At 32.1% G+C, this 19487-nt stretch overlaps 2 protein-coding genes across 2 annotated transcripts; both read left to right on the top strand.

Moving 5' to 3' along the window:
• The first annotated feature begins 9306 nt into the window (after positions 1 to 9306).
• Positions 9307 to 11260, top strand: LOC131617798 (aldehyde dehydrogenase family 2 member C4-like). Its single transcript, XM_058889053.1, has 2 exons — positions 9307 to 9493; positions 9567 to 11260. The coding sequence occupies exon 2, from the start codon at positions 10394 to 10396 to the stop codon at positions 11114 to 11116; it is 723 nt and encodes a 240-aa protein (XP_058745036.1). The 5' UTR covers positions 9307 to 9493; positions 9567 to 10393; the 3' UTR covers positions 11117 to 11260.
• A 5515-nt stretch (positions 11261 to 16775) lies between these two features.
• On the top strand, positions 16776 to 18746 carry LOC131617797 (uncharacterized). Its single transcript, XM_058889052.1, has 2 exons — positions 16776 to 16930; positions 17348 to 18746. The coding sequence occupies exon 2, from the start codon at positions 17357 to 17359 to the stop codon at positions 18551 to 18553; it is 1197 nt and encodes a 398-aa protein (XP_058745035.1). The 5' UTR covers positions 16776 to 16930; positions 17348 to 17356; the 3' UTR covers positions 18554 to 18746.
• The last annotated feature ends 741 nt before the right edge of the window (positions 18747 to 19487 follow it).

Here is a 19487-nt window from a genome sequence, read left to right as displayed (position 1 = left end):
CTGAATTCGGAGACACCCTTATTGCATGTATACAAAGCTTGTGTAACTCGCTGGCAATCACTCTAAAAAATAACCGAAGTCAGGTTCATTGAGATAGCTCCAAGGATAGCTTCTTTAAGGGCTAAAGCCTCTGCTTCAATGACACTAAGTGTCCCTGGGTCCCAATTAGTACCCGCATTAATGAAAGTGGGTATTGTATTAGTATGATTTACATTATCAATTTAGTAATAAAACATCATCTCTCTTAATTATGACTTAGTGATTTTTTTTATAATTATTTTCATACTTAAAACTCATTTTTTTCTCTCTAACGTGACAGTTTTGACATTTTGCCATTATAATAATTTATTTTCTTCATTTTCTAACAAAAGTAGTTAAGTTAATGTATAGAATTTATTTTAATAAAAATAGTCTCCTTAAGAAATTACTAAATTATCAAACTTGATTTTTTAAAAATAAAAATAAATATTTTTCTTACTGTATTTCAAAAACATATACTAACTTAATTTTTTTTATAACAGTACATGTTTCAAAAGAAAACAATGGTTAAAATACACTATACAAGAATTTTTATTATAAAATTGTTTTTGTCAAGAAAAATTGATATTAAAATACACCTCAAATAAAAGAGTATGTGTATAGTAACGCTGGTCTGATCACATGGGATAACGGTTCAAAGTATATCTACCTAACATTCTGGTTAGACTTTGCGTTGTCTTTACTAAGGTTAAGTTAAAATCGAAAGATACCTAACTGTGTTAACACTTTTTTGCTTTCTATATTCTGGAATTTGACTTGTCATTATTAGAATAAGTGGGGGATTGTTGTAAATTATTAATAAATAATTAATAATATGATAGTTTTTCCAAAATGAAAAGAGAAGTGGATTTGAAAAATGGCAACACTTCATGAAGTGTTGTAGAATCCATGTTATGGGCCAAAAGTCATAACTCTTGGAAAAGAAATTGTTTCACCAAGGGTCGCTACCTTGTGAAACAACATTAGCATGGCCTATAAAAGCATAATTCTGGATTCATAATTATCATCACAAAATCCTAAATTCCTCTAAGAAATTCCAGAGCTCTCTTCGCTGCATTCGAGTTTTTGTCGGTCTTGCGCAAACTCGATAAAGCTGAATTATCCTAGGTATTCCTGCATCAAAACTCTAAGACATTCGAGAGTGCTTAAAATACTATATGGAAATTGATTCCATTCACGATTCCAGCCTCGGTCATTCGATTAAACCTGATATTTTTCTAACACCTAATTCGTAGAATCACGTGTTTCTCACCATCTTATACCTAATGATTTCATTTACATTATAAAAAGCATTATCTAGGTCATAGCAAAGGTTGTATTGGTAACGATCAGTGTCTTTCCATAAAGTCTGCCAGTCCAACTATTATTTAATTTAATCTAAATTTGCCTCTAATCAAAAGCTAACCTTAGATAATATCCTACAAGTGCCCTTAATCACAAGAAGCCTCATGTCTGTTTCCCAATAAAGCACATATGCTTCAAAATCCATGTCGAATCATATCCGATACATTCTGAAACGAATGCAATATGCTTCCGATACGACTCAAACATGTGACCTTTCAATTTTTTTGCACATTTTATTTTTTAATTTTTAATGGTCATGATTTATTTCCATATTTAATTCTTTCCTAATCTTATCACTTTTTAAAGATGGTTTTAATTTCAATAATCTTTTATATCAATTTTCAAAATTTTTTTATCAATATACCACACTATTGAAAATAATACACTAAAATATCACACTTTGAAAAAAATATTCTAAAATATCAATTTTGTTCTTCATAGGTTCATCCATTCAATGGTTGAACTAATACTAATTTTTTTTTCTTTCGTAAGGTCGTCCATGCATTGGACTAAGGCTTGAAAAATTTCTAAAATTTAAGAAAATTTTGTTAACTCGATTAAACAAGATACCTGACTTAATAAGTGAAATTCCCGCTTAACAAGTTTTATGCAATTTGTGAATATTTCCAAGCATTCATCCAATGCATGGACGACCACGACCCTATTAAAAAATAAGTTTTGGTTCAACCAATGAATGGACAAACCTATGAAAAAAATTGGCATTTTAGAGGGCCGATCCAATAGATTTTGAAGCCTGAGGCAAATTTTATAATAATTTTTAATTAATAATATTATAAATATAATATTATTGTTTAAAAGTTAACTTTTTTTAGTTTTTTAAGATGAAATTGTTTATTAACGTTTCATATTTTATTTTTAACCGGCAATAAAATTAATTCATTTAATATTTCTTGTAGAACTTTTTATTTTAATTTTAATGTTTAAAAAGTTTTTTTTATAGACACAATAAACAATAAACATATTTTTTAAATAATTAAGTCTTTTTATATAATTAAGAATGAATAATTAGTGAAAATTTTAGAATTTGCGCTGCTCTTAAAAAAATATATTGATTGATGTATCGTTTAGTATGTGTTATTTTTCTTAAAATTTGTAAATGTATTTGTCATTATATTTTAGTGATCCATGTTAAAAATAACTTTATTTTCAATATTAATAAACTTGATATTTTAATAGTAATAAATAAAAATTACTTTGTTCAAATAAATGTTTAAATAGTTATTCAAAATTATTTTTGATTTTTTTTTTATAATTTTGTTGGCAGTAATTTGATCCAATTATTATTGTTTAAAGATTATACTTTTGTATAAAATTAAAGAATGCGTGGGAAGTGTTTGTCAATTTTCCTGGCTTTGGTTCATACTTCCTGTATTCACGAAACAGGTGGTTCATTGGCAGTCCCTTTCTTCATTTGCAGTTTCTGTATTGTGACGGTTACCCGATGGCAGCGCCTAACCTGGAAGCCCTTTCGATCCAAGATGAAGGCGAAGTTGATGGGTTTTGTTTTGATGTGGAGGGTGAAGGGGGCAATGGGGGAGATTTACAATTCTGTTTGGACGGAAGGTTTTTGAGTGATAGACCGATCCACGTGAAATCAATGAAGGCTCGTATAGCGGATATATGGAGGCCTGTTAAAAATGTTATGATCAAAGAAGCTACGGAGGGACGTTTTCTATTCCAGTTTAGTCACAAACTGGATATGGAGGCTACACAGAAAGGAGGTCCCTGGTCTTATGATAATCATCTATTGATTCTGGAGAAAGTGCATGTTGGGGTCCAAATCGAGAATATTCCGCTGACTCATGTAGATTTTTGGGTGCAAGTCCACAATCTCCCAGCAGGTTTAATGATAGAGAAGGTGGGTATGGCTATGGAAAATTTCGTAGGCTCGTTTGTGGAATATGACAAGAATAATAATTCTAGCTTCTGGAGACAATATATGCGTTTGCGGGTGAAGATTGACGTCCGTTTACCTCTAAAAAAGAATACTAGAGTTAAGAACAAGGGAGGTGATTGGTCTGTTGTTAGCTTCAAGTATGAGAGACTCAGTTCTTTTTGTTTTTTTTGTGGTATTCTGGGCCATACGGAACAGAGATGTGCAGTTCGTTTTGATATGGAGGAAGATAATAGAGTTCGGGGGTGGTCGGCGGATTTGCGTGCTGATAATAGGAAGATGTATGGAAACTCTTCAAGATGGTTGAGGGAGGAGGAAGGAGGTAGTGGTAATCTGGTAAATTATTTTGGTGGAGGTTCGGTGCGTGAAGCTACAGCTGGGGAGGAAAGTAGTGGGGACAGCAGAGAGACAAGGGGGGGGGGACAACATGTCGGCCACAATCATTGTAGCACCGTTACTATTCATAATGATGAATTAATGGAAAATAACGGCCCAACATTTACATTGAATCAGGCACAATTATTGACCAATCATTCCTTGCCCCCACCTACATCCGACAACCTTAAATTAGCCACCCAATCAAAAAATGCAACGATCTCCCCTTTCAGTAATAAACAGCACACCGTTTCCCAGCCAGTCAACTCTCCATTAATTGCTTTAACCTCCACATTACCTGGCCTACCCGATCATATATAATTGTGGGGGTCCACCAAATTTTCACAATAGCCAATCAAAACAAACTCTCATGTCTAACCCTTTCCTGTTTCATGCAACTACCAAACAAAATTTAGACATCGTGGCCTCCACAAAAAACCTAAATCTTAAATCATTTCCTGTTATCCAATCTTCGCCCTTAGCCTTAAGTGCACCCAATCCGCATGTGATTCAACATACAGTTCCTATCATACCTACAAACTCTCTCTAGCCTAAACCAATTAAATTTAAAACTAAACCTCTCAGCGCCAAAAACACAGCTTCTAAAATGCCAAAACCTAGGATAATCCGTGCTAATCCATATCTCAATATTGGCAGCCTGTCTGCGGATGCTGGAAATGATTCTCAGCTGAGTAATGGTGCCACTATCAGTGATATAACTCCTAATGAGGAACAAGTCGAGAAGAAGAGGAGAAGGGAACGTGAGATAGTGAAGAAGGAGGTATCTGTTAAGGAGCAGAATCATTTTTTAACGGCAAGTCCTGGCATCCAGGACTGCTGGGACCAATGAAGATCCTCAGTTGGAATTGCCGGGGTTTGAGTCACCCGAGAGCAATTCCAAATATCCGTTCGTTGGCTCACCGACATCAACCTGATATTCTCTTTTTGTCTGAAACTTTAGTCAATTCTCGGAAGATGGAGAGTGTCCGCGTGTCGCTAAAATTTGATGCTTGTCTTACTGTGGATGTGTTAGGAAGGAGTGGGGGGATTGCAGTGTTGTGGAAGAATAGAAGCAAGTGTACGGTTCTAAATTTTTAGAAATTTCATCAATATCCTTGTGCATGACGATATGAAAGGGGTATGGAGGCTTTCTTGTTATTACGGTTATCCGGATGGTAGTAGAAGAAGGCAAGCGTGGGATATGATTCGTGAATTGAACAATATGTCGAGTTTGCCATGGTGTGTCATTGGAGACTTTAGTGACCTGCTTTCTCAGCATGATAAACATGGCTTACATTCTCACCCCGATTGGTTGTGCGCGGGTTTTCAACAAGCTGTTGGTGACTGTGATCTTACCAATATACCGCTTGAAGGATATCCGTTTACATGGGTTAAGAGTAGAGGTGCTCCTCACATGATTGAAGAAAGACTTGATAGATCCCTTGCTAACTCTGACTAGATCCATTTGTTCCCTAATGCTAAGCTGCTTAACTTGATAGCTACACATTCTGACCATAGCCCTATATTGTTGTGTTCTGATCCAGCCCTGAATTCTTGTAAGAGGAAAAGATTCAAGTTTGAGAACTGGTGGTTGAAAGAAGCAGGGGTGGAGGAAGTGGTAAATGAGGCTGGACCGGTGGTGACGGTGATGTGTATCATCATTTACCGGAGCGGATAGCTAGTTGTGCTATGGGGCTGGAACGGTGGCATCAGGGCCGTATTCGGTCTATCAATGCTAAGAGGGATAGTTTGCGGGAGAAATTGGAAACCGTTTGCAATAGCTCGTCTTCGGTGGCGGTTGAGCAATATATAGCAGCACATAATGAGTATAATAAGGTGCGGATTAGAGAGGACATCTATTGGCGGCAGAAAGCGAAGGTCCACTGGTTGTGTGATGGTGATTTGAACACTAAATTTTTCCATCGGTCCGCTACGGTGCGTCGGAATTTCCAGTAGATTCAAATGCTCCATGATGAAGGGAATAATGAGATTAGAAGTCATAAGGGTTTATGTGGGATAGCTAAGGATTATTTTGACAGATTGTTTGAGGAGAAAATAGGGAATTATGCACCTATTCTTGATTTGGTTCAGCCGGTTATATCAGATGCTGATAATAACTACCTTACAACGCCTATTTTGAAAGATGAGCTTTTTACGGCATTGTCACAGATGCATCCTGACAAGGCTCCAGGGCCGGATGGTTTTAACCCTGGGTTCTATCAAAAGTTTTGGTCCATTTGTGGTGATGATATTTTTAATGAGGCTAAGATTTGGTTGGACACGGCCTTTCTTCCTGAAAGTCTTACTCGTACCAATATTTGCTTGATTCCATAATGTGGAAATCCTAATAACATGAAGGATTTGCGTCCGATATCGTTATGCAATGTGGCGTATAAAATTGTTTCGAAGTTGTTGGCTAACCAATTGAAGAGATTTCTTAATAAGATTATTGGCGAAGAACAATCCGCTTTTGTGGAAGGCAGATCTATCCTCGATAATGCTATAATTGCATTTGAGATTATTCACACTCTAAAGCGTAGGACGTTGGGTAATAATGCTCAATTAGCCTTGAAGATTGATATTAGCAAAGCGTATGACAAGGTGGACTGGGGGTTTCTAAGGGGGGTGTTACAAAGGTTGGGTTTTGCGGAGACTTGGATAAGTGGATGATGATGTGTCTCTCGTCGGTGAATTATTATGTTCTTGTGAATACGGATAGTGTTGGACCAAATCAGCCAGGACGAGGATTGAGGCAGGGGGATCCTCTTTCCCTGTATCTCTTTATCCTTATTACTGAAGAACTTTCGACTCTTATTAGAGGAGCAGTGGCACGAGGAGACATTCATGGTGTTCAAATTTGTAGGGGGGCACCTAGTGTGTCTCACCTACTTTTTGCTGACGATTGTTTTTTATTTTGCAGGGCAAATTTGTCTGAAGTTAATAACTTAATGCAGATTCTTAACCTGTATGCTGAAGCTTCCGGGCATGAGATTAATCTGACGAAGTCGGAGGTGTTTTTCAGCAGAAATCTTAGTAACCCAGCTCAAGCTGACCTTGCTCATCTTATGGGAGTGAGGCATGTGTTAGGTACAGGAACTTACTTGGACCTCCCTTCTCTTATAGGGCGGTGTAAGAAAGAGATTTTTGGTTATGTGAAGGATCGGATTTGGAGGAAGATCAATTCCTGGAGGAGTAGACCTCTGTCTAGGGCGGGTAAGGAGGTTATGATAAAATCGGTTCTTTTGTCCATTCCATCATATGTGATGAGTCTTTTTATTCTACCAGATGGAATTGTGGATGATATTGAAAAAATGCTGAATTCTTTCTGGTGGGGAGGTAGTTCAAATAATAGGGTTATTGGGTGGATGTCTTGGGATAAGTTGACGGGAGCAAAGAATGAAGGAGGACTCGGATTCAGGGATCTCTGGGCTTTTAACATGGCCATGGTGGCAAAAAGGGGCTGGCATCTCTTGTCAAATCCGAGTTCGTTAGTGGCAAGATGTTATAAAGCAAGGTATTTTTCTAGTATGTCTTTTTTTATGCTAAGTTGGGGTTTAATCTTAGTTTGGTGTGGCGTAGTATTTGGCAGGCTAGGAAAGTGTTGGATCTTGGGTGTAGGTGGAGTATTGGCGATGGTACGAAAATTCCGGTGATGTTTGCGCCTTGGCTAAGAGGTAAAACAGAAGGGTGTGTTTTTGGCCCGCAAAAACAAGGTGTGTATGATATTACTGTTCATGATCTCTTGTCACCAAATGGTAAGTTTTGGAATGTTTCTGTTATAAGAGATTTATTTGACCATGTGGTGGCGGAGATTATTTTGCAAGTGCCGTTGTTTGCGGAGGTGTGTGAAGATAAGTGGAAGTGGAATTTAGAGCAGAATGGTTGTTATAGTGTGCGGTCGGGCTATAAGTTGTGGATGAGAGAACAAGGGGGGCAAGATCTAATCGTGTGGAAGGGGATTGATGTAGTCTTTGGAAAGTTAAAGCTCCTCCAAGAGTTAAGCATTTATTGTGGAGAATTTGTTGGGATTGCCTTCCAACTCGGGCTAGGCTTCATCAACATCATGTTCCTTGTCCGGTTTCGTGCCCGTTTTGTGAGCACCCTTTGGAAGATACCTGTCATGTTTTGTTTGGTTGTGAGATAACTAACCGATGTTGGGGAGTAGCCGGTCTCTCGAATATTGTTGCACCTCATTTATCTAATTTTACTAATGATTCTTTTTTGGTTCTCGATGTGTGTAGCCGGGAGGATAGTAGGACGGCATGGAGAGTTGTTGTTATGATTGAAGTATTGTGGAAGAATAGGAATAATCAGATATGGAATAATGAGAGTGAGGAATACTCTAAACTTGGGTTACATGCTTTTGCTAGTTGGCAGGAATGGTATTCGGTTCAAGAGGAGGTTTCTCGGTTTCACAATGAGGTGGATAGTTTGACTTGGATTCCACCAATGGGGGAGACAGTTAAATGTAATGTGGATGCCGGTTTTAATATTACTCGTGGGACTTCGAATCGGGGCTGGTGTGTTAGAAATAATGTGGGCTCTTTTGTGATAGCCGGTACTGCGTGGGATTTCGGCCTCTTTCCAATCCTTGAGATGGAAGCCTTGACTCTTAAGGAGGCCATGCTAATGGCTATTGATTTGAGCTTCGTACATGTTATCTTCGAGAGTGATTCTCAAAGCGTGACTCAAGCTATTCAATCCAACAATAATGTTATTTCTGAATTTAGTTTCATTATCTCTTCTATTCAATTTTTGTTGATCTCTTTTCCTAACTTTGAGGTAAAGTTTATAAAACGCCAAGCGAATTCGGTTGCTCATACGTTAACAAAAGCGACCGATTCTTGGATTAGGCGTAGTTTATTTTACACAATTCCTCCTTGTATTAAACTTTTATTATTGAATGACTTAAGTTTTCCTTTGTAAAAAAAAATGCGTGGAAAGTTTATATAAATTGTTGACCATTAACAAGTTTATAATTTATATAAATTAATGGGTGGAAGTTTTATATATTCATTAAAGCAACGTTAACATATTTGATAGAGAAGAAAAGAACTAGCACAACAGATGCAAAACTAATGTATAACGTACAGCGAATTTGAAGAGTTAGCATATAACATATTTAATTATATTTACTACCACTTAATTTATTGAATATGTAAACAAAACAATAATATTAGCAATGATAATTCATTGATATTGATAGCAATAAAAGTTATTATTGAATATATTTGATAGGTAAGAGGAAATTAAATGGAGAGGCGTACCCCCTAGGACCTTTTTTTCTTCTTTCAAAGTATGACATTTGAGTGTAAGATTATTATATCAGAATTATGACATATTTTCAAAGTATGTCATATTCTATCAATATGCCACACTTTTAAAAATTTCTTTATTTTTAATAATCTTCCATATTGATAAAATAATCCATTTTCAAAGTGATAATGATGCAGCCCATGCACTACAGCTGTACTAGTTTTGAGAAATGCTAGCTTTACATTGCATGTTGACAGTATTTATATACGGTTTTGCTTTCTGTATCATATTTAATAATTATATTTTATTTTTTCTGACACAAATAAATGCATAATCATGTTGTTGTTTAAATGGTGTAACACTAGGTGTAAGTTTTGTGGTGTACAAATAGCCAGTCTCACTATTTTTAGCCTAATGTGATACACCCAACAAATCAATGCATTGATTTTCAGTTTTGACTTTCCCACTCTCCACATCTTCTCAACTATGAGTTTCAAGTTTCACTCATTTCGTTATTTTCAAGTTTCAAGTTTCAAGTTTTGCCAGTCACCATCTTCCTCCTCTGTAAGTATGCATTTGAGTTAACGTTCATTTTCTTTAATTATCATTATTTTAAAACTTTCACGGTTACTGTTAGGTTATCAAATGCCTATCATTGAATCCGAGCCCCCTGTTCTCTCGGTCGAAATTGAGCCTCCTTCGATGAGACTCAATGATACTCTCCATGAAAAACCAGAATTAGGCCCCAAGCCACCTTCTTTGTGGGTGTTCAGTTTGGTCGGAGTCGTGGCCCTTTTCATCATTGGAGCCATATGTTTGGGGATATGGTGGCAGTCCTCTCACCAGCCAGCAGTGGTGCCATTAACAGTTGCTGGTGACGAGCAAGAAGACGAGCACGAGCAGGAGAATGTGGCAGAGCCGTAGGCATAATAGTATATGATAGGAGGTGCAATTAAATATTTTAATTAGTATTACAATTATATTAGTTGTTATTTTATTTTGAATGGTGTTGAATTGGGCTTTTATTAGTATTTTGGCCTTTAAGTTTATTATAATGTAGTGTTATAGAGACATTTGGGATAATCAATGAAAAGAAGGGAATCTTCATTTGTATACTTTGATGGAACTTATTGGTGTTGTTGGACATATTATACATTGGAATTTTCTGATTGTTATGTTCTTTACTAAGGGTGCTCCTTCTTTGGCCGTTGGTTGTACTATGGTTCTTAACCCGGCTGGACAAACATCTCTCTCTGCGTTGTTTTATGCTCATCTCGCTAATGAGGCTGGAATTCCGAATGGAGTACTCAATGTAGTACCTGGATTTGGCGCAACTGCAGGAGTTGTTATCACCTCACATATGGACATTGATGCAGTAAGTTTTACTGGTTCAGCCGAAATGAGTCGTCGCGTAAAAGCCGGTATCGCTTGAGTTAGGAGGCAAGTCACCTGTCATAGTTTTTGATGATGCTGATGTTGCAGGCGGCTGCGTTGAGCAATTTGAAGCCGGTATCACTTGAGTTAGGAGGCAAGTCACCTGTCATAGTTTTTGATGATGCTGATGTTGATAAAGTTGTTGATCTTGCTCTATTTGGAATACTTCATAATAAGGGTGAAGTGTGCATTGCATTTTCAAGAGTTTTTGTTCAAGAAGGAATTTATGATGAGTTTGAGAAGAAAGTGGTGGAAAAGGTGAAACACTGGGTAGTTGGTGACCCTTTTGATCCTGAAGTTCAACAAGGACCCCAAACTAGTAAAGTGCAATTTGATAAAATTCTTTCTTATATTGAGCATCGAAAGAATGAAGGAGCCACACTATTAGCTGGGGTTCGGAAAGTGGGAAACAAAGGATACTACATTGAACCTACTATTTTTACCAATGTTAAGGATGCTATGCTAATAGCACAAGATGAAATTTTTGGACCTGTAATGACACTTTCTAAGTTCAAGACCATTGATGAAGCAATTAAGAAGACCAACAATACTGAATATGGTTTAGCAACAGGGATTGTGACTCAAAACTTGGACATTGCCAATACTGTGACAAGGTCAATTCGAGCAGGCATCATTTGGATCAATTGCTACTTTGCCTTTGATAATGACTGCACTTTTGGAGGGTATAAGATGAATGGATTTGGAAGAGATTATGGATTGGAAGCACTTTCAAATTTTTTAACAGTTAGGTAGCTGTCAATGAAAAGAAGTGAATCTTTATTTTTAACAGTTTAGTTTTATCTTTCTCATAGTTTTACAACTTTTCTCTAGTTTTATTAAGGTTTAGAATTTGCTCAGACTGTGAAAATTGTTAGGATTTAATTTTATAATGCTATTTATTTGGGTTCAGTTAATAAGTTCCTAGTTTCTAGGTCCCACTAAGTAGAATGCAATTTGTTTCAATTGTAACTGTTACCACGTTTTTAGACGTGAGTTGAACAGTTCACTTATTACTTCTATTATAAATATATAAAAACTAAAGTACTTGGTAATTACATAATAAGCCATCTGATTAAATGCCTAATCTAATCTAATTATAAGGGTAAAATTGACTATTTAAAAGTTACTTGATTTATATTGACTTGACATTTAATAGGGCTGACGTGGCATAGCCAGGTTTATTGTTGCTTTTTATTATTTTTTTAATTCTATAATAATTAATTTAACCTAATCATTCTCAGCATTTATAATACACCTATTTATAATTGGGAAATAAAAAGCCAGTAGTTTTTGTAGTCAAACGATATTCCTCTCCACCTACCCTTTTCAAGATTCACGATATTTCCCCCTTTCCAAGAATTACGATTTTCCACTCCACCCATCCTTCCAAGATTCGTTGAATTGATATTTCACTACTACCTTTTCATTTTTTTGTCCACCTATAAATTTAAGGTGCCAAAATAGTGTACCACAACTTCTCTTCTTCCATTCCAATCTTCCGTGTAAGTTTTGTATTTGTCATTTTTATCTAAAATCTATTTTCGCCCAATTGAATCTGTGAAGGACATCAACGAGTCAAAGGATTTGTATTTGGTCTGTGGCAAGTATTTCAAACAAATAATCAATGGATGATTTTGTTTGATTCAAATGCATGATTTTGATTTTTCTACTTCTGCTCTATTTTTTATAATCAATGGATTATTTTAATTTTTTATAATGGATGATTTTGATTGATTCAAATGTCTGTTTTTATAATGGATGATTTTGTTGTATTTCTTTTTTGCAACTTCAAGGGATTGTTCCAAACTTTTTTATAATATGATTGATTTTGTGGTATTTCATTTTTGCAGCTTTCGAAGTTCAGTCAGAATTTGCAGCTGAAAGCTCTTACATTATACAAAATTTCAAAGTTTCACATTTAATTAAATTGATATGATTCAAGGGATTGTATTTGTTATGCCAACATATTCCTAATTGTATACAATGCACTCTTAACATCAAACTATATGGTAAGCAGTATCATACAACCAATATTACTAATTAATTAAATAAAGAAAATCAGAAGGTAATAATTGAATGAAAGTAGAAAAATAATTAAGCTGAAAATTAATATGGGTTAAATATGTATCAATCCAACCATTTCAAACTCACAATATCTCATCCTCAAAACTTTAATTGTTTTTCCTTTTATTTGTTGTTTATGATATGATAATTTGATTCAATTGTTTATTATGTCTCTTTTTCTTTTATTTGTTGTTCATGATATGATAATTTGATTCAATTGTTTATTATGTCTCTTTTTGTTTATTTTGTTTTGAATTTGTTGCTGTTAAATGTTATGAACTTATTTAATTTGAGTTATGCAAGGAAAATTGGTGTACAATGGAGAGGTTTAATTGATGAAGAATAATTTAAGATGCTGCATAAGTATTTCATTTGATACCTACAACAGATGCCAACAGATGCATCTGAATGTGTTTTGTTATTTTAAGTAAGATGAATTAAAGGATAACTTTAAAGTAAAATGCATGGATGAAAGGCAACATTAGCCTAATATTTACACTTATCAACTATTATTTTAATTCTTTAAACTTAAGAAAGAAATAGTGATGTAATGTACTAACTTCAAAATTCTTTAGTAATTTCTATGGGGTACTATAGAATTTTAAATGATGATATAATGTTGTAGTTATTTTTTAGTTGTAAAAATATTTTAAATCATGATATAATGTTGTAGTTATTTTTTAGTTGTAAAAATGTCATTATTATTTTGATATATATATTTAAATTATAAAAACAAGTCCCTTATATGAAGATACTTTTGTATGATATAAAACAATGTTGAGAATACTTTTGTATGATATAAAACAACATTGAGAAAAAACTTTAAGATAGCTTTAGCACTGTCAAAACAGTGTTTACATTGTGTTTTTTCTTTCCATTTTTAAGAAATGTTTCAAATTTTTAAGAAATTTTTTAAATTATTAACAAAAAATAATTTGACTGAGAATTAATGCAGCTTCAATGGTAAATTGAATTAAATATATAATTAAAGTTAATTAATGAGATTTAATTGTGTTGAATTGTATTATAATATTTCATTTAATTATCTTTCAGTTTAATGCTAAATGGTTATTTTGATTTTTTTCTTAAATAAAATTTATTTTCTATTTATTACCATTTTTATTGTAATTTAGTATCATCATATATTTTAAACCTTTAAAAGTAGAAAATTTTGGTCTAAAAATATTTTATTATGAAAATTTTAGTCTCAAAATATTTTATTTCTCAATTATTTGTAACTTTTTTTTGGTTGAAATTATTTGTAATTTTTTTTATTAATTGATAAAGTCACTTATTGATATAATTAAAAGTCAATTTTAATGTAATATTGAAATTTGCCTTTTCATTTACGTTGTTAAATAGACTTTGCATTTATCAACCCATTTTCTTTTCATTTAGGTTATTAAATAGACTTTGCATTTATCAACTCATTTAAAAATTTAATTTTTTATGTGAGTCAATTTTATCTCTCTTAAAAGTGCATAAATTTTATCTCTTTTAAAAGTGCATTTTGAACGATGAAATTTAAATTTAAATTTAAAATAATTGAGATATAGTCTTTCAATGTTCAAATAAATAGGGGTATATTTTATGTATTCAATAAAATAAATTACATCTTATAACTTGATTACAGAATTAATGACTATTATTATAAAATTAAACAATATTTATTTATTATTATTATTATTATTTTTATTTATGTATATAGTCAAACAATTTTTAAAAGTTAAAAATTAAACAAATTTCATTAATGTTTTTATTATCCTCAAACATATAAAAGTGTTAGATTATATATAACTGATATTTTACTTATTCTTTTATAAATAAAATAAAAAGTTAAATTTGTTATTTAACTTGGTCGCAACAAGAATAAGGATAAAAATAAGAATGAAATCATGGTATAAATTTAAAATATTAATTAATTAATTTACTTATCAAATTCGATTTCATTTTATTTTTAAAATTTTATTTGTTACTAAAGTTTTATTTTTGTTAATTTTATTTTTTAATTTTTTTATAGTGTCTTAAAGTTTTATGTTACTAAATTAATTTGTTATGAAAAATATAAATTTATCATTCTTTTTACATTTCTGCAATTATATATTATTATTTTATTTAATTAGTACACATATCATAAAGTTTTATCACCGCATTGTCTCTTTATAAAAACCTAAAAAATAATATACATTAATTATAATAATTTAAACTATTATAATAATATACATAACGTAGAAACTTTTAATCATTTGAAGGAAACTGCCCTACATTTTAGGTTTGGAAAAATGACCTCATATCTCAAATATGATTCATTTTAGGTTTGAAAGAATGATCTAATATCTCAAATAGGATTCATTTTAGGTTTGGAAAAATGACATAATATCTCAAATAGGTTTAATAAATCTTAGGACAAAAACATTTTTCTTTCCTATATAAAATTTAATAATTAATTTATTTTATTTGTTAATTTTTTTCATACCAATAATTTAGATTTTCAATTTAAAATATTTTTACTATAAAAGTGATTTAAAAGTTGTCTTTTTAACTTAATATAGTCATTTTTAAATAAATTTTATTTAGAAAATGAGTTTCCTATTTTATAATTATTTAGATCCTTATTTGAGATAAAATATATTTTGAAATTATTTAGATTTTTATAGAAAAGTTAATAAAAAAACAAAATCAATTGAGATTTTGTAATTTTTGTAAACTTATGAAATAACTAAAACTTATCGGAATCTTTTCAAATTAACTTCATAATTTTAATCATTATTAAAATATGTTAAATGGTAGTCATGAAAATTTAATGATAAATGGTAATCATAAAAAATAATGATAAAAGATAAAAATTTATTAATATAGTGAATTTTATAAATTGAATAAGATATAATTATTTTTATAAACGTGAATAAGTTACAAATAATTTTATGAATGTAATAGGTTTAACTATTTATACAATTATTTGTATAAATGAGAATAAAAAGAAGATATGAAATTTTCATAATTATTATTATTTTAGAATTAATTTGAAAAAACATTTTAAATTTTAGATCCTTATATTTATTACACTATCCAATGGAGACTACTTAATGTGATTATTTTAAATATATGGGCATAAATATATATTATTTACCAAAGGATTTATACTTTTTTTTATAATTTTACATATTCATATCTAATTACTCTATTAACATATTGATATTTTTACTATTTGTTTAATTTTTAAATATTTCATTTTTGCTTTTTCATTTTTTGACGGGGGTACTGTCATACATTTTAGATTTGTAAAATTTGTAAATTTGAAATTTGACGGGGAACTGTCATATATTTTTAGGTTTGGAAAAATAAAATAATATCTAAAATAGGTTTAATAAATTTTTAGAATTAACTTATTTGAATTCAACTGAGGTTTGTTAACTCATCTGAATTCACGGGTAGATGTGAACATATCTATGAGATACAAACTATTGCATAAATATTTAATATATATAAAAGAACTTTGTAAGTCAAAATTAAATACATGTAATATGAAATCTCGACCAGACCCGTGCGACAGCACGGGTTTCCTACTAGTATTTCTGTAAGACTATATATGCCACCTCAATGTCATTCAATAAAATCAGTTTTCTATTCCACAAAACTCTAACAAAAATGTTTCAACAGAAACAAAACTTGAAATTGAAGGTAAATCATGTCATAAATAATGAATAAAAATAATAAAATAATGCATAAGAAGAAAAATGAAGAAAAAGTCATATGCATCAATACCCCACCTCCAACTGCAAAATGCACATCAATCTATTTTCATTCGTCAACTTTTCTATCCTTTCCCACACCCCATTCCTTGTTTGTCATAAAGACTCATAAAAAATAAAAAGTAGAAACTGGAATTGTGTGCAAGAGCTGGTTCACACAGTTTGATTCAATAGACGATTTTGACCGTTAGATTTAATATACAAGTAACTGAAATTCAAGACAAAATATCATATTTGAGACCACACGATCAAATTTGATAGAAAATCCTAATTAAAAATAGACTTTAACTTTAAAATTTACAAGTAACTGAAATTCAAGACAAAATATCAAATTCTTCCTTTTGAAGATGATGATGGGTCATTTTAGGATATGGATCCTCTGCTGTTCACCATCTCCTATCTCCTCTTCAGCACTAATCCTAATCACTGGATATGTATTTTGTTTCTCTCATACTAACCCTATTGGAACCACTTTTATTATCTCATACTAAGCGACTAATATATATATATATATATATATATATATATATATATATATATATATATATATATATATATATATATATATATATATATATATATATATATATATATATATATTGATCTCCAAGACCCCAAATTAGTAAATTACATATAACACAAGGACTCATTCACACTTCACACAAGTTCCAAACACCCAAAAACTTGGAATTAGAAACAAACCCAATACTATATTTCACTCTGCAAGCTAACTGAACTTTCCTTAACACAGGTAAAACCATAATAACTTTATATCTATCTTTGTTTTTATTCAAATTTTGTTTCCTTTTTCCATTTTTGGTTCTCTACCTTATATTTATTTTGGCTTAAAATTGAGTTTTCTATATACTTTTTTGGTATTGCTGTGTTGACTGTTGAGTGATTTAGTGAGGACTTAGTTTTGTTTTGAGATATCAAAATCAATTCTACACATCCATAATAATTTTTAAGTGTTTCAACTGGGAACCAAACATACAATTATTTGTGAAAATAAGTTGAAACCAACTTATAGATATATTCAAGTAAGCTCATTCAAACTTACCCTTAATCTAACCATAATCATTAGTATCTTTACTTTAAAGTTTTTTCTTAACATAGGGTGTGTTGATATTCTTGAATTTTACTTTTTAACTTTTTTGTGATTTTCTAGGTTCTTATAATGGAATCTCCACAATCTGTTGTGTCACCATTGAAGATCTCTGTCATGGAAGATGCTGAGAAGTACAAATCTGATGTTTTGACAAAAACCTCAAGTCCTTTATCTAAGGACATTGAAGTCAACAGAAAAGAAGCTCTTGCAATGTCTAATCACGACGACGAATTCGTTGGAGTAGTTGATGTTTACATTCATCAGGCTAGAGACATTCATAACATCTGCATATACCACAAACAAGATGTTTATGCTAAGATTTGTTTAACTAGCGATCCGGAGAATTCCGTCTCTACCAAAATCATCAACGGAGGAGGAAGGAACCCCGTGTTTAACGATAATCTTCGTCTGAGCGTTAGGACGGTCGAGTCTTCTCTCAAATGTGAGATATGGATGCTTAGCAGGGTGACGAATTATCTCGAAGATCAGTTACTTGGTTTTGCTTTGGTGCCTTTGTGTGAAATTTTGATGAAAGACGGGAAATTAGAGAAAGAGTTCTCTCTTTCTTCGACCGATCTATTCCATTCGCCCGCAGGTTTTGTGCGATTATCTCTCTCGTACGCTGGCGTTTCACCTGATGTTATGGTGGTTTCTTCGAGGCCTAATGTTGAACTGGACAAAAACAGAACTGAGAATGACTTAGAAATACGCGAGTCATTCGTGAGAGATTTAGATAAAATCGAGTTCCCGGATCCAAAAATTGCAAGTGAATACCATTTAATGGTTTCAGAATACTTTGGCGCCGATACTTTGGCCACTTCTGATACTGAAAGTCTCGGTTCCGAAAGAGGTGTTCAATTTGTAGAAAGCTTATCAGCATCTAGTTTTGAATCTAATCAACCAGCTAAGGCTGAATCGAATGGAGTTTTCTCTCTTTCACCGTCTGCAAGCTCAAACGAGCGAGAGAAATGCGTTGATGTCAAAGACGGTGAGCGTGATTCGTCAAACACGTTGCTGAATGAGTCATTTCAGAAACCTGTTGCGAGTGTGAATATCGAGCCAGAACCAAAGATGGTGCAGCAGGATATAGTAGACATGTACATGAAAAGTATGCAGCAATTTACCGAGTCACTAGCGAAAATGAAACTTCCTATGGACTTTGAAAATGGACCAACTAGTTCAGGAAACTCGAGCTCCCAACGGAATCTACAATCATCGAAGAGTAGTAACTCGCGCGTATTTTACGGTAGCAGAGCTTTCTTCTAAGTTTTTTTTTTTGGTTACTTAGTTTTTAGATCAGTAATGAAATGTAATAATGTAGTATGATATGATCATGATCTAATGTGGTCCATATCTTAATTTTTTATGTTGTCATGGACATGGTCCTATCTTAACTACTATATGAACTTTTGTTCTGTTTTAACAATCTTGTGTTTATTTTTGTTTTGTATGTTAATAATTGAGAAATCAGATTTCATCTACCAAAAAAGTTCTTGTTGTTTATGATATGATTCTAAGTGATAAAGTGGTCCAAAATTCAGATGGAGAGTGTCCATGTTGGTTGCACCATTCATTTTTTAGTCTATGCTTTTTATCATAGCTCACTTACTATAGAGTATTCTATTAAAATGATGATTCTATATGATACTCCCTCATCATTGAGAACTATTAAATTGATGATTCTATATGATACTCCCTCACCAATTGTAAGTTGATTCTATACAGTACACATTTCAATTTTTTTAATTTTCTACTCCAACACAAACAAAATATTCAATTCTCTTTTTTTAACAAGTATCAAATATCAATTCGTTATTATTGTTTTTTAGACGGGTAATTTTCGAATTAGTTTTATTATAAATTAAAGATAAGAGTGACAAAATAAATGACACTCATCTATCTAATATATTATTTTTGACGGATTAAGTAAAAAAATTTGAACTCATACATTAAAGTAGGATCATTCATCTTACTTAATAACACTCTTACTTAATATCACTCACAATTGCAATATTACTATTGGTATCACTTTAATTAAAAGTAAATTTTGATTCTCTAAATCTTTTATTTAAAAAAATTGAATTCAATTTTTTTGATATAGTTTAATATTTATATTGGAGTTTTATTTTTATTCTCAACATTTTAATAACAATTAAAAATGTTTTTATTACAAGTTATTCCTTAGCCTTTTTAATTTCTT

Source organism: Vicia villosa, linkage group LG7 (assembly GCF_029867415.1).
Source record: "Vicia villosa cultivar HV-30 ecotype Madison, WI linkage group LG7, Vvil1.0, whole genome shotgun sequence".
Taxonomy (NCBI): Eukaryota; Viridiplantae; Streptophyta; class Magnoliopsida; order Fabales; family Fabaceae; genus Vicia; species Vicia villosa.
The sequence above is the reverse complement of the archived record's forward strand: the minus strand, read 5'-3'. Positions and strand labels throughout refer to the sequence as shown.

Coding starts and splice junctions, on each gene's coding strand:
- LOC131617798 (XM_058889053.1), top strand. CDS start 10,394: ATGATGCTGATGTTGCAGGCGGCTGCGTTGAGCAATTTGAAGCCGGTA.
- LOC131617797 (XM_058889052.1), top strand. CDS start 17,357: ATGGAATCTCCACAATCTGTTGTGTCACCATTGAAGATCTCTGTCATG.